Source organism: Ahaetulla prasina, chromosome 11 (assembly GCF_028640845.1).
Source record: "Ahaetulla prasina isolate Xishuangbanna chromosome 11, ASM2864084v1, whole genome shotgun sequence".
NCBI classification, from domain to species: Eukaryota; Metazoa; Chordata; class Lepidosauria; order Squamata; family Colubridae; genus Ahaetulla; species Ahaetulla prasina.
This window is the reverse complement of record NC_080549.1, coordinates 27,589,673-27,604,357: the sequence shown is the minus strand read 5'-3', so window position 1 is coordinate 27,604,357 and position 14,685 is coordinate 27,589,673. Positions and strand designations below refer to the sequence as shown.

Here is a 14,685-nt window from a genome sequence, read left to right as displayed (position 1 = left end):
CAGCTCCTGATTGGGCCAGCTGCTATTCCGCAGTCCGCCATTGGTCCGTGGCGCTTCCGTTTCCGTTCAGGCCCGGACCTTTCACCTTTAGGGTGCAGGAATCAGCAACGAATCAGAAGGAGGCGATCTGGTGCGATGTGATTGGAGGGCGGAGGCGGAACTGCCGTCCAAATCGCTCCGGCCCCGCCCAGAGCTCTTGCAAGGAAGGCGGGGCTACGGGCGGGGGCGGGGTGAGGAAGCGCTGCGGAGCCGAAGGGAGGAAGGATGCAAATGCAGGTAGTCCTTGACTTACGACCACAAGTGAGCCCAATTTTTCTTTTACTAAGTGCAACATTTTTAACTGAGTCTTGCTCCATTTTACGACCTTTCTTGCCACAGTTAACATTTGTGAGTCACTGCAGTTATTAAGTTAGGAACATGGTTGTTAAGTGAATCAGGCTTCCCCATTGTCTTTGCTTGTCAGAAGGTCGCATAAGGGGATCACGCGACCCCGCAATATTGCAGCCGTCATAAATATGAGTCAGTTGCCAAGGGTCTGAATGTTCATCATGTGAGTTTGGTGATGCTGCAACAGTTGTAAGTGTGATAATGGTCATAAGTCACTTTTTTCAGTGCCATTGTAACTTTGAACGGTCACTAAACGAACTGTTGTAAGTCAAGGACTACCTGTCCTGGCTGAGGAAGATGGATGCTGCTTTGACGCGTATCTTGAGGGCGATTTGCGTTCAAGAGTCCATTAACAAGCTTGATAAAATCGGAACGATTACCGTAGAGAATCTCCACAGACAACTGTGATCATTGTGCCAAAGGGCTCTATTAAAATAGAGTTAAAAATAAAACTTTCCATCAGCCTTGAGCCTCGATCCTTTTCCAGAATGAAGGTTTCAGGTTGGAATTAGGGAAATTTGTTTAAAGGAATTGCGGAGGCAGAAATTTTACTCCCTTAATCATAGCTGTATAAAATTTGTATTTGTGTATTGTTGGTTCCTTTAGCTGCTGAGACCCGTTTGCTGAAGAACTTCAATAAAAGTTCCTTGAACCACTTCTCCTGTCTGCTTCTGATTGGCCTTTGCGCCAGGCTAAACCCAGTTTGCGGACAACAAAAACACAATGATATATGAACAATCTATATATTACTAAAACTCTCGTTCCCATAATTTTTATTTGGGTGAACAGTGCAATATAGCAATGCAATAATTTTTCAACCAACGTAACTCAGATGGGCTAACTTACACAATGTGTCCAATATCCGGGTTCCATGAATCGCAAAGGAGTGAAATTTCACAAATTTTATAAAATGCTTTATGACATAAAAATTATAATAATAGAAGTAATTATTAGAAGTTCTGCTATGGTTGAAGAGACCGAGGAATCTATTAAGAAATAACTTACCAGATCATGTGTTGTCTAATTGTATAATTAAAATGATAAGGTGAAAATAAACCCCATAAATATTAAAACTTTTTAACGTGCTTGGGAAGTTCTTTTTAAAATGCCTTTGCTACTAAAATTACAATTTTGTTTACATCCAGTCAAATAAATAATCATTGGGAATAGCATCTTTCCATCGCTGAATTTTAACAAAGTGATCTTATATATCATCAGGATATTCTACTGTATTTTAAGGACCATAGGCCAATCCCATATAAGGGAGCAATGGATACAGAATAATAAATGATCAAGAATTATACGAGAACGTGGTCCACTGGATTCCAGTCAAAAGCTGTCCAACTAAGATGAAGGACACACAGTATGGCGGAATGTTAACAACTATATGAACCATAATGATCTGAACCATGGCTTACCCAACTAAGGCATTTATCCAACTTTTGAACTCTTTTTCCATTCCCATTATGCTGGATAGTAGCCTGCAAACCAGCCAAAGATAGATCAGATGGGACCTAGAAGACCTGCCTTTTCTGCTGTAAACTCCCCTCCCCCCAGAACATCACTCCCGCCCCTGCCCCCCCTCCCCCCCTCCAGGTGAGACTGGCCCCATCCCAGTTAACCTTCCTAAAAGCCCTGGAAACTTGTGGATCCCATGGGTAGCCCACAAGGTGATTGTATGATGTTAGATAACAATAGCAATAGCACTTAGACTTATATACCACTTTACAGCCCTCTCTAAATGGTTTACAGAGTCATCGTATTGGCCCCAACAATCTGGATTCTCATTTTACCGACCTGAGAAGGCTGGAAGGCTGAGTCAACCATGAGCTGCTCAGAATCTAATTCTGCAGTGAGTTAGACCTGCAGTATTGCATTCTAACCACTGCACCACCACAGTGCTAGATTGTGGTTATTTTTTTTTAAATATTTTAAGCATCATTATGAAGGGAAACAGTAATAAGGCTATAACAAATAATACTAGAATATAATATACTGGTATACTAGAATTAGTAGAAAGTTGTTATTCTGTAACCATTAGGTTCCTGTAATACATATAATATAGCCTTTGTATTTGTATAACACACATATATTGTACCTTTATATCTGTAACACAAATATGCCTTTGTATTTGTATCACATATATTATGCCTTTATATTTGTATCTCCTGTAACAAACATATTCTGTTATTAGGCCTCCGTAATGTATCTGGTGTTTGTCAAACATATCTTCCTGTCATTTGATCTGAACCCACATCAATCTTCTTCCCGTTTTTCTCGTGCCATCTAAGAGCACGGTACCTATATCGGTTGGAACTGCAGACATTATCCGGGAGATAACTTACACTTCAGCCCTAATTCACACCTTTGATCTGTTCCCTGCAGCCCAGGGGGCCAAATGAGCAATTGGGAGAACAAAGGGAAGCTCAAGGAAGAGATAAGGCTAATTGGGAAGCTTCTATTCCTTTGCAGGGCAATGAGGAATACACAAACCTAAACTAGGAGGCTAGAATTGGGTACTAAGCTGATGTTTCTGAGGATATAAAAAGGACACCATATCTTCCCCAAGGGGTGGCTATCTCCTCACATGCATGGTATCTGCATGTTCTGGATATAGTCCCGCCCAGTATTTTGTTTTTGGCCATAAATAAAATCTGCTTCTTTTTACAAGCCTTGTCTTGAGTTTCTCATTTTGACATTCTGGTGACTCAAGTACATTTTGGGACCTTACAATTATATAGGCAGTCTTTGACTTACAACTGTAATGGAGCCTGCCCATTACAATTGTAAGTCATAATGGTGATAAATTGGGTCTGTCATATGACTCATCCAATTTTAAAGCATATTTTTGTGGAAGTGGTCAAGCAAATGCTGCAATCTTAAGTACAAACACTGCAGCCATTAAGCAAGCACCATGGTCCTTAAACAAGTCCATTATTCACTATGGGACAGTTTTATTGAAATCCAGAAGTGCCTGTTTTTGACAAAACTCTCAAAATGCAGTCAGAGGACCATGGAATTCTGCAAATAGCCATAAATGTGCTCAAAGTGGACTCCACTGTCAGAACTTTGGATCCTATGCTTTTTCAGGTAGGTCATAACTTTGAACCATTTATTTTTGAGTTGTTTATTGTTATAAACAACTCAATGCTCCCAGTTCTGACTGGATCTCTGGTAGCGATCGGGGCCGGTGGTTCGGCAAGCCAGTAGCGATTGCTGAACCACCAGTGACACCTGCTGCCTGGGTGTCATTACTTCCTCGTTTTAACCAGGAAGTAATGTGTTTTTTAAATTCTGCATATGTGCAGGTTTTGCGCATGCACAAAAAGGTCTTCCAAGCTGGTAAAGAAGGTAATTTCACAACTGCTTTGAACAATAAGAACTTTGAACGAACAAGTAATTGTGAGAGGGACCTGGAGTCCTAGTGGACAATCACTTGAATATGAGCCAGCAGTGTGTGGCAGCCACCAAAAAAGCTAACACAATCCTAGGTTGTATAAACAGAGGCAGAGAATCAAGATCAGGTGAAGTATTAGTACCACTTTATAAAATCCTAATAAGGCCACACTTGGAATATTGCATCCAGTTTTGGTCACATTACAAAAAAGATGCTGAGACTTTGGAAAAAGTTCAGAGAAGAGCAACTAAGATGATCAAAGGCCTGGAGACAAAAACATGAAAAACGGTTGCAAGAGTTGGCTTTGTCTAGTCTAAAGAAAAGAATTGGGGGGGGGCGACATGATAGCAGCATTCCAGTATTTGAGGGGCTGCCACAAAGAAGAGGGGGTCAAATTATTCTCCAAAGCACCAGATAAATAAAAACAGAACAACTTTGGCAACAAAAAGCAAAGATACAACCAAAAAAGATGTTGAGACTTTGGAAAGAATGCAGAGAAGAGCAACTAGGGTTGGGTTTGGGTTTGTCTAGCTTAGTGAAAGGAAGGATTAGAAATGCCCTGATGGCCATCTCTTCCAATATTTCAGGAACTGCCACAAAGAAGAGAGGGTCAAATGATCTAAGTGCCAAAGCCCACTGCAACTACATAGCAAAAAAAGCTCTAAGAGTTGTAAACCTAATTTTGCGTAGCTTCTTTTCCAAAAACACCACACTACTAACCAGAGCATATAAAACATTTGCTAGACCAATTCTAGAATACAGCTCACCTGTTTGGAACCCTCACCACATCTCTGACATCAATACAATTGAACGTGTCCAGAAATATTTTACAAGAAGAGTTCTCCATTCCTCTGAAAACAATAAAATACCTTATCCCACCAGACTGGAAATCCTAGGCTTAGAAAACTTGGAACTCCGTCGCCTTCGACAAGACCTAAGTTTAACTCACAGAATCATCTATTGTAATGTCCTTCCTGTCAAAGACTACTTCAGCTTTAATTGCAATAATACAAGGGCAACCAATAGATTTAAACTTAATGTAAACCGCTTTAATCTAGATTGCAGAAAATATGACTTCTGCAACAGAATCATCAGTGCTTGGAATACTTTACCTGACTCTGTGGTCTCTTCCCACAATCCTAAAAGTTTTATCCAAAAACTGTCTACTATTGACCTCACCCCATTCCTAAGAGGATCATAAGGGGCGTGCATAAGAGCACAAACGTGCCTACCGTTCCTGTCCTATTGTTTTTCTTTTCTTCTTCCTATATATGTTTATATGTGTATATACTATATAATCTTTTTGTATGATGTTGTGATAAAATAAATAAATAAATAAATAAATATTTTCCATAGCAGGCTGTTTGAAAGAGAAAACAATTATTTGGGAGCATAAAGAAGGTGCAAATGGGGATACAGAGGCTAGAAATAAATATAGGGCAGGTAGTCAGTGCGGGCGTAGGGTATAAGTGTCCCCCCCCCCCATGTTTAATTTGGTGAACGTGTAACTCCAGTGGAGAAAACATTTTAATTAACTTTTCTTACATTTGCAGATCTCTTTCGTTCTTGTATGAGTTCAGTTGGGGCAACTCATTTGTGGGTTCCAAGAAGTTTGTGTAAAGAACTTTGCCTGGTTTGCCATTGTTTGTGCAGCAGGTTCATTGATTTATTTCGCCTGGTTGTTAATTACCAGAGGAAGAAGTGGGTGCTACAGAAGCCGAGGCAGCACTGAAAAACGCTCCTTTGGGCCCCAGGAGATGCACTTCTAGGGGAGGCCCCTCCGCCCAACCACGCCTGGAAGCATCTCTATTGCGCTCTTCTCTTCTGCAAAAAAGGCTCTGCCTGCCTGCCCCACAGCGCTTGCAGCCTCAGCTGGGCGGCTCCTCTGCCCGCGGAGGGGAGATCTCGGTGCGGGAGGGGCAGAGCCTGCCAGGAAAAGACCTCCCCCACCTCCCGAGGCTTCCTTGCCATTTGCTGCAGCTAAACGCTTGCAAAGCCGACCGCCAAAAAAACGAAGCCTGTCAGAAGTGGGATTCGAACCCACGCCTCCATTCGGAGACCAGAAAGCCCCGCCCTCCGGGAAGGCTTTTCGCCTTGAGTCTGGCGCCTTAGACCACTCGGCCATCCTGACAGCACAGGAAAAAGGGCGCTCGCGGAGGCCCTTCAAGGCTCCGCTGGAGCTGCGCGGCGGAAGGACATCGTACCAAAGAGTCCTGCGACTCTCCTGAGCCAAGACGGGCAGCAGGGACCGAAACGTGCCCCGGTCGGAGCCACCTCACTCGGCGCGGTTCGCTCCCCTTTGCGATTGAGGTGCTCCGCTCCCCCCTTTTCGTCCCTCCCAAACTACATCTCCCAGTATGCACCTCTCCTCGGCGGGCGCAGGGGTGTGACGTCCAAGGCAGCGGCCATTTTGTTCCCCTCTTGCCCGGCGAGGTGACAGGAGAAGCGAGGCGGCCTCGCGGGGAGACGCGGCGCGATGTTCCCTCTGGCGCGGAGAGCTTTGGGCCTTTCGGGTGAGTCTGCTGCCCCGGAGCCTCCCCGGCAGGTCGGGTGGGGGTGGGGTGGGGGGAAGGGGTGCTCCTCAATGCGGACTACAGGCAGGAGGACCCTCGGCTTGCAACAGTTACGACGCCACTGAAAAAAGGGACTCGGGACCGTTTTTCACCTTTAACGACCGTTGCGGCGTCCCCAGGGTCACGTGATCCAAGTTCAGCCTCCTGGCGAGGGCCTCATATTTATGACGGCTGCAGCGTCCTGGGGTCACGTGACCCGTTTGGCGACTTCCAAAGTCACCGGGGAGGCCGATTCACTTAACAGCCGGGTTGCGCACTTACCAGCTGCAGTGATTCACTTAACAACCACGGCAAGAAAGATGGTAAAAGGGGACACCCTCTTAAATGCCTCGCTTAACAACGTGAACGCCGGTCCCAAGCGCGGCCTGAGGTGCCGGTGCCGCCGCCCGCCTGCAGGGAGAGCGGAGGGCTGCAGCCCCGGAGGCCTCCCTCAGAGGACCGGTGGAGGCAGCTTTCCTGCCGCTCAGTCAAAACAGTCACCGGGGGACCAGCAGGAGATGGGTGAAGATGGGCGAGGGAGGACCGAGGGGACGGGGGGGGCTCCAGCTGGGCCCTGGGGAGCTGCTTCCGCGGGGGGGGCGGGGGGGGCAGGGCTCCGTCGACTCCAAGGGGCCCGGCAGGCATCAAACCAGCCCTGAGGTGCTGTGGGAGATGGGTGGCCCCTCCGCTGGCCGGGCCCTACACCTTGGAGGGCTTTACAGGGGGCAGAAACTGTGTGGCTCTCAGGGCACAGCATTGACCCAGGCCCATTACTGCCCAGGCCGCGAGATTCTGGACCACCTGAGTGGCCTTTCAGGGCAGCCCCATGTAGAACCTGTTGCGGTAGTCAAGCTGCGAGGGAACTAGGCCATGAGTGACCCTCTCCCCTATCTAGGAGAAGATGCGACTGGTGCTCCGGGTGGAGTTGGGCAAAGGTCTTCCTGGCCACAACTCATCTGTTTTTCAAGCAGGAGCTGCCAGTCCATCCCCACCCCCACCCCCCCAGATTACATACCAACTTTGAAAGGAGAAGTATTACCCGATCGGTGGAATATCCCCAGATCTGGACCTTCAGGTCACTGTGGTGCTTCAGCCTGCAGATATTCCTAAACCCCTTCTCACCACAGCTTGCATGGTACAAAAAGGCACAGAGCTTTTGGGCTGTATTTGCTTAGTCTGCTCAATTCAAGAAGACCTGGGCGCTCCCTCTCCCATCCCTGGCACCTGCTGTTTATGAAAGAGTCCATGCCCCAAATGGATGCCAGGCTGAGGCTTAGAAGCTGGACTTTGGTCTTTCCTCCTGGAATTGCTGACCACAAAAATCAAGTGTTTGTTTTCTTTAAGAAAGCACAGAAATTTCCCACTGAAATGTTTAATAAAAATAGGTTTACGTAATTATGTGTGTTAAGGGTTCATGCACAAATATTGTGAACTTTCCTATGACAGTAGGAAGTCAGCTAACCTTAGGTCTGATTATAAATGTTGAACTCAGCTTCAAAATTAGAAAATATAAAAAGCAGCCAGCCTCGGTTAAAAAATGCCAGAGAAGAAGGACAGTAGCCCAGTCCCAGCATGACTGACATTAATTGAAATTCAGAGCTTAGCATATTCTGCAGCAAAAGCAGGATAACAATAATACATGCTTTATGTCAATTTGCCTGGTTGATCAGTCAACTGGCATTTCAACTGAGAGACCTTTATATTCCAGCCCGTGGCATTCAACATACGGTGACGAGACAGGCTCACCGCAAACTTGAACCTGATTTCCATGACAAGTATGGCAACCTTGTTCTCCTTTCTGGGGTGGCGTTTGGTGTTGGCACTTGGACCTATGTAAGTATTTGGGAGACTGCACTGCGGCCATGGCAGTAGGAAGAACTCTACCCTTCTCCCTTCAGTTGCCAGGTTTGCCTGTTAAAGTGGGCTTTATGGTGTCAGTCCAGGCACTTGGGCTGAGTTACCCACTGTGGATCAATGTGTTGTGTGAAGAGAATTGCTGCAATGATTGTGGTTTTATTTCTGGTTACTCTTGCAGGCTTGCCTTCACCTTCCACTTGCATGGAATTTCTCTCCAGTTGGCCGACTTACTCCAAAAGAATGGAGAGAAGACTAGATGTGACTTTGTGACCCCTCTGGGAATGGGGAAGTAATCTGAGCTTTATTTGTGCCACCCTTATCTGGCACTCTTCTGTGCTACTTGTGATATAATAAAACTATTAAAAATAAATCATATGGGATCATAACGTTGTATATACTCTTGTAACACAGAACTGATAGTCAAGTGAGTTGGGTTTGTGTCAGGATGTTACAACACATACGTGCATTATCCAGACAAGTGTGATGGAATGTAGCTCCGATTCCCAGGAGGGAGAGGAGCAAGAAACAACTCAGTTCAGCTGGTTTGTGTGAGAGAAAGAGGGTGAAGACAGCCAAGAGTTCTGAGAGGAAATGCTTTATGGAGAGGTAGCATGCTTTAGTTTGCAAGATTTTTGAGGTAAGAACAATTAAAAAAAAATCTGCTTGGAAGAATCAGATTGTGTCTTTTTGGTTTTTGGAACCTGATATCATTTCCCAAAAGACTGAATGGAAAGCAGACCTAAGAAAAGATTACAAATCCGTTTTGGTTAGTGCGATTAATTCCACAAAAGGTTCACGCTATTTGGATTTACACTAATTGAAGGAATATTTCTATGGAAAATAAGGTAATAGTTTCAGCTGGATGGAAATAGACAAGTAAAACTTTTTTACATTTTTATTTTAACAAAAGACACTACTACTGTAGAAGAGAATAAACCCCTATCCAAAGCATATCTGTTCTTCTCTTTTCTCCAAAGGAGCCTTTTCTTTGCTGGGCCTTCCTTACCTGGAACCGTTTGCACAAACAACAGCTGCAGGTGCTTGTCTGAACTGCCCACATTGCCAGCCTTGCACAAACTGAATTTTGATTCGAGCGTGACCTGGTACCAATTTACAAATTGCACTAAATCAAATTTTGCACTTGCATTAATTGTGACGTATGGAATTGGGCCAATTGGAAGAATGAAAAATAGAATAGAATAGAATTTTTATTGGCCAAGTGTGATTGGACACACAAGGAATTTGTCTTGGTGCATATGCTCTCAGTGTACATAAAAGAAAAGATATGTTCATCAAGGTACAACATTTACAACACAATTGATGGTCAATATATCAATATAAATCATAAGGATTGCCAGCAACAAGTTATAGTCATACAGTCATAAATGGAAAGAGATTGGTGATGGGAACTATGAGAAGATTAATAGTAGTGCAGATTCAGTAAATAGTTTGACAGTGTTGATGGAATTATTTGTTTAGCAGAGTGATGGCCTTCGGGAAAAAACTTCTTGTGTCTAGTTGTTCTGGTGTGCAGTGCTCTATAGTGTCGTTTTGAGGGTAGTGGTTGAAACAGCTTATGTCCAGGTTGCGAGGGGTCTGTAAATATTTTCACGGCCCTCTTCTTGATTCGTGCAGTATACAGGTCCTCAATGGAAGGCAGGTTGGTAGCAATTATTTTTTCTGCAGTTCTAATTATCCTCTGAAGTCTGTGTTTTTCTTGTTGGGTTGCAGAACCGAACTAGACAGTTATAGAGGTGCAAATGACAGACTCAATAATTCCTCTGTAGAACTGGATCAGCAGCTCCTTGGGCAGTTTGAGCTTACTGAGTTGGCGCAGAAAGAACATTCTTTGTTGTCCTTTTTTGATGATGTTTTTGATGTTAGGGATACTTGGTGGAATCATGCAGGCTGTGAGTGAGGCTGAGACAAGACTGAAGATACCGTAACCTAAAGATGAAGCAAGACTAGAAGCAGAGAGGACAAAATGCCAGAAATTTGTCTAAAAGGTCCCTTTGGAAAGAGAGATAAGAACAAACCAGTCAAGGGAAGTTGGGCCCTCAGCACATGGAGGAACTGGGGGGGGAATCCAATCCCAGCTAATCAACAAAGCAAAAACCTGGGGATAAAAAGGAGTCCTAAAGTCCCCACCCCCACCCCTTGAATCATTATTTAATCCAGGCTTGGTCATTTGACATGGGTTTGTACGGATGAATATACGGGTGAGAAAGAACAAATGTACATTATAACCAATAAAATTTTGGAGTTCACTTTAAATTCACTGGTCCCTTGTATTCCAAAGAACCTGGAGTTCCTCAGTATTCAGTTGGAAATGATTTGTGCCTCTCCATAATTATTTCTTGGTTGTTGACCAGGACTGGCTCTTCTCTTTTCTAGCCACATTTATCTGGAAAGGTGGGGAGGGGGCAAGGCCTTGCCAAATCTGCCTCAACGGACCGTGAGCTGAACCTGGAAGCCGTTCAATAATATTTGCTTGTTTATTTTATGTCCTGCCACATTTTGCAACTGGCTGGTTCACTACAACTATAAAACCCCACGATAGAATCTTGATAGTAAATTCAAATTAAATTAAATTTACATAGCACTGTACTTCGTGACATTGCATTTTTCAGGAAGACTTGAGGGAAGCAATTTCACCTCTCTGGGAGGACCATGGCCATGGCAGAAAAACAAAATACCACCCCACCCCTTCCACTCTGCTGCCGGTTCTCAGAAATGGGACAGTGCTGAAAACGTCTGTGGGAGGAAGGAGTAGAAGAGGTCAAATCCCACTGGATGAAGCAGTCACGAAAGGGCCCATGTGTCAGTCATATTAAAACCAGCACCTTGAATGATGCCTGACACCTCTTGGCAACAATGGAGGGCCTGGAGAATTGGTGGCAAGGGGGCCTAATGTCCAATCCTGGCACAACACAGCATTCTGGACCATTAGAGGCAGTTTGTTCTAGTGATTAAGGCACCCAGCATCAGGCCTGTCCCAGACTGGATGTTCAGGAAAGAAAGACCCCAGACTCCATTTGTAGTGAAAGGTATAACTTCTACTGAGCCAAGAGGTTACAGCGTAGCAAAGCCAGATCTGAATATACCTGCGTAAACCCATTGCTTTTTCCTTCTCCACTCCCCCCCCACCCGGTTCTTTTGTAAATATCCAATGGGATTCAAACAAGGTGTTTTGGTAATAATCCTAAAGTTCAGCATCTCTTTGGTGGGTGTCCTGCCTCCAGATAACAATTTATGTATATACTGTTGTTCTCTGGCCCCATCTAGTGGCCAGGGCCAAATACCAGTCTGTATTGTTTGTAAGCTGATCTACTCAGTTGACCGTTTAAGGGTCATCTACGCCTAAACCCCCTGTCCCAAAACAAGTGCATCCCGGGCAGCCAGACTCTCTTTCCTTTAGCATTCGGAAGGAAACTGAAGGCCCAGGAAGAATTCAGCCTATGCGAGGCACATGTTCATCGGAGGACAAAACTCCACATTCCATACACACAGCATCATTGGAGAGATTTAGATTTATCTCTGTTTGTTCATTGTTATGTTCACCAGCAACTCAACGCTGCTTATTTTGTGTTTGGGTTCTTATTGTATGTATTTCTATTTTTCCCAGTTTCACTCATCCTCTTCCTTTAATAAAGTATCCAGATCTACGCACATTGTCTGGTTTATTGGAGGATCAGGGGCTTTAGCTGCATGCCAAGCTGCCCACAGAGTAACTGTGTAGTAAGGACAGAACTGTGGACATTCGCATTCCGTTCTCACGCTTGGATCCTTGGATCTGCCAGGCTCTGTTCCGGGCTGGCACCTCTGGTCCCTGTCATCCTCCCCCCTCCCCTATAGCCTCTTACTCTTCCTTCCCTTTGTGTCAGGATGCCATCGAAGTGAAGCAGGGCTGAAGCGAAGCAGCTAGACACCAGGAGACAGGGAGTTCTAGTCCTGCCTTAGATAACAAACATAGCTGGTGGCCTCGGGACAGCCACTCTCAGTCTAACCTACTCATAAGGCGGTTGTTTTGAGAAAAATAGGTGGAAGGAGTATTATGTTCACAACCCTGAGTTATTTATAAAAAATAATAAAGGTGGGATAAAATAATAATTTGACTTTTCAAATGGTCTTGAAAAGCAGCTCCACAAAACAATTTTTCTTTGCTTACTGTTGACTCAAGACCAAGCAGAAGATATATATGCATTTTGACTGCTAAGAAATAGCGTGTTCCATAAAATTGGGAGTCTGGTACCACTTTTTCTAAGAAAACAGACCGTAGCTTTTAATGATAAAGTTCCTCTCTTTTAATAAGATTTGTGAAAAATGCTTCCCTGATTGCCCCCACGAGCTCTGCCTACATGAGCTCAGGAGTCGACCCTGGGGAATCTGAGCAAATTGGAGCATCATTCTGCTGGAACTAAGATTGGCCCCTCCCTCCTCGCCTTTCGAAAGGGCCCGAAGGCTTGGCAGTGCCATCCTGACCCAGCTATATTATTAACACATTGGATTTCACTCTTGCAGATTATTTAGATCTCCTTTGTCTTGCCTCTGCAAAGGGCATTTGTCTCACTAAGCAAGTTGGTTTGACTGACAACCGGATGAAGCAACAACAGAGTAGAAGCAGCATATTTTCCAAGTCTGCCTGATTTATGTTTCATGGGAAAATTAAGGTTACATCTCGGTCTTCATGAATTTGGAGAGCTTTCAGAGTGGGATCTCTGGCCTGAAGATCCAGTTGGAAAAGGGGCTGGAAAACCTCTCTGAGTAAAGGCTGAATCAATACCTTGTGAAATAATTTGAATAATAAGATGGCGTATGTCCTGAGGAATACTAGGATTGCTGTCCTCTCTCTGAAGGGTCCCTGCTGCTGTGGGGGTAAAGGTGGCAGAAGGTGCCTGATGAGGTGGGTCTGGCATGGGTCTGGAAGTATCCCCAAATACTGCAGTGACTGTCTCCTGGTTTTCTCCTGAACCACTTGGGAGAGTGGGGGACCATCCAGGTTGGTTTAACAGGGGCTGATGAGAAGCCTCAGTCTGCTGAGGTGAGGTAGAGTCTCTGATGCCCACTGGAGGGACAGGATCTTCCCTGCAATCCTCTGCTAATTTTTGTTTGGCCTTCTCAAGTTGCCTATCCAGGGCACGCTGCCTTCTTAAGGCATCCCTTTCTGCAGCAGCAGAGGTATGATGAGAGGCAAAAGATTTGGATCTGGTAGAGGGTACCCTAGATTTGGATCTGCTTCTATGAGGGGCTGGGGCCACGTTGGAATGGTGTCCCTGGGAGGGTGAGGAAGAAGCCTGGGAAGAAGACCTGCTGCGGTCAGCCATCTTGGAATAGAGGCCTGGAGTCAGTGGAAGCCTCAAATAAATTTTCAAGTCACTATAGGCCCGATTCAAGAATCCTGGAATGAGATGAGAGGAAAAGGGCTGATTAGCACCAAGCCGACACCACGGCTTGAAAAGTGCCTTTAAGCTGCATGGAGGGGTTCAAGGGGGGGGGGTGTTGCCAATGCATTCAGAGCCCAAGGGCATGGTTAGGAGGCTGCATATTTTTCGAGACTGCTTTTTCTGTTTCCTGGCAAAATACATGGGAAAATCCCAGTGGGGGAAAATTCACTCAGGGTTAGGATTAAGTCTCCATGAATTTGGAGAGCAAAATGGACATCGCCAATGGATCAAAAGCCCATGGGTATGTTTAGGATGGTGCATACTTTTTGAGCCTTATCTACGTTTCCTGGCAAAATACATAGGAAAATGCTATTGGTGGAAAATCCACTTAGGGTTAGGGTCCATGGAGTCCAAATCCATTGGCAATGTCCAATTTGCTCTCCAAATTCATGGAGACCTAATCCTAACCCTAAATGGAATTTATTCTGCATATTCATGAAGATCTAATCCTAAACCAGTTTTCCAGCAATGGGATTTTCCCATGAAATAGATATCAGGCCTGGAAACCAGGTTTCCAGACACTGCTACATTTCTCCCCTGAGGGGAAGAAGGGGGGTTGAGGGGTATGGTAACATTCTTCAAGAGGTCAAGGTCGGATTGTGTTCACATCTGCAGGAGTGGCAAGAAGAGGTTTCGAATGAACTGGGAGAATGTGGGACCATGTGACCGGCAAAGGGGTTAGGGGGGTGGGACTCTTGGGGTTTGTATAACTGGGGAAAGAATCCGGAAGTTTCAGTTTTGGAATTTCACTCATTGTGTGCCAGTTTCCTTATGCTAGTAAAGAACTTTGAAAGACAATGGCTTCAGAGTTTTTTTTATGCAGAAGAGGTTTTTCTGGAACCTTGTCAGTAGATAGGACAGGCTCAAAAAGTATGCACTGATCGGACACTAGTGAGATCTTTTACTAAGACCTACCTAGTGGCAATGAGGGAGGCAAAACGTTCCTACGTTTCCACCCTCATTGCATCGGCAGATAACCGCCCGGCCGCCCTGTTCCGGGTGACTTGCTCCCTCCTTCATCAGGAGGGGCGGGATGACCCCCTACAGG

General features: G+C 45.1%; 1 protein-coding gene and 1 non-coding gene across 2 annotated transcripts; one reads left to right on the top strand and one right to left on the bottom strand.

Moving 5' to 3' along the window:
- Nucleotides 1-5,803: 5,803 nt before the first annotated feature.
- Nucleotides 5,804-5,915, bottom strand: TRNAL-CAA (transfer RNA leucine (anticodon CAA)). Its single transcript has 2 exons — nt 5,878-5,915; nt 5,804-5,849 (listed from the first exon to the last, which is right to left on the bottom strand). It is a non-coding gene; the product is annotated as a tRNA-Leu (tRNA).
- A 222-nt stretch (nt 5,916-6,137) lies between these two features.
- LOC131204966 (cytochrome c oxidase subunit 7B, mitochondrial) lies at nt 6,138-8,563 on the top strand. The gene is made up of 3 exons (XM_058196686.1): nt 6,138-6,297; nt 8,045-8,169; nt 8,372-8,563. Exons 1-3 carry the CDS (start codon nt 6,261-6,263, stop codon nt 8,447-8,449), a joined length of 240 nt encoding a protein of 79 aa, XP_058052669.1. The 5' UTR covers nt 6,138-6,260; the 3' UTR covers nt 8,450-8,563.
- Nucleotides 8,564-14,685: the final 6,122 nt, after the last annotated feature.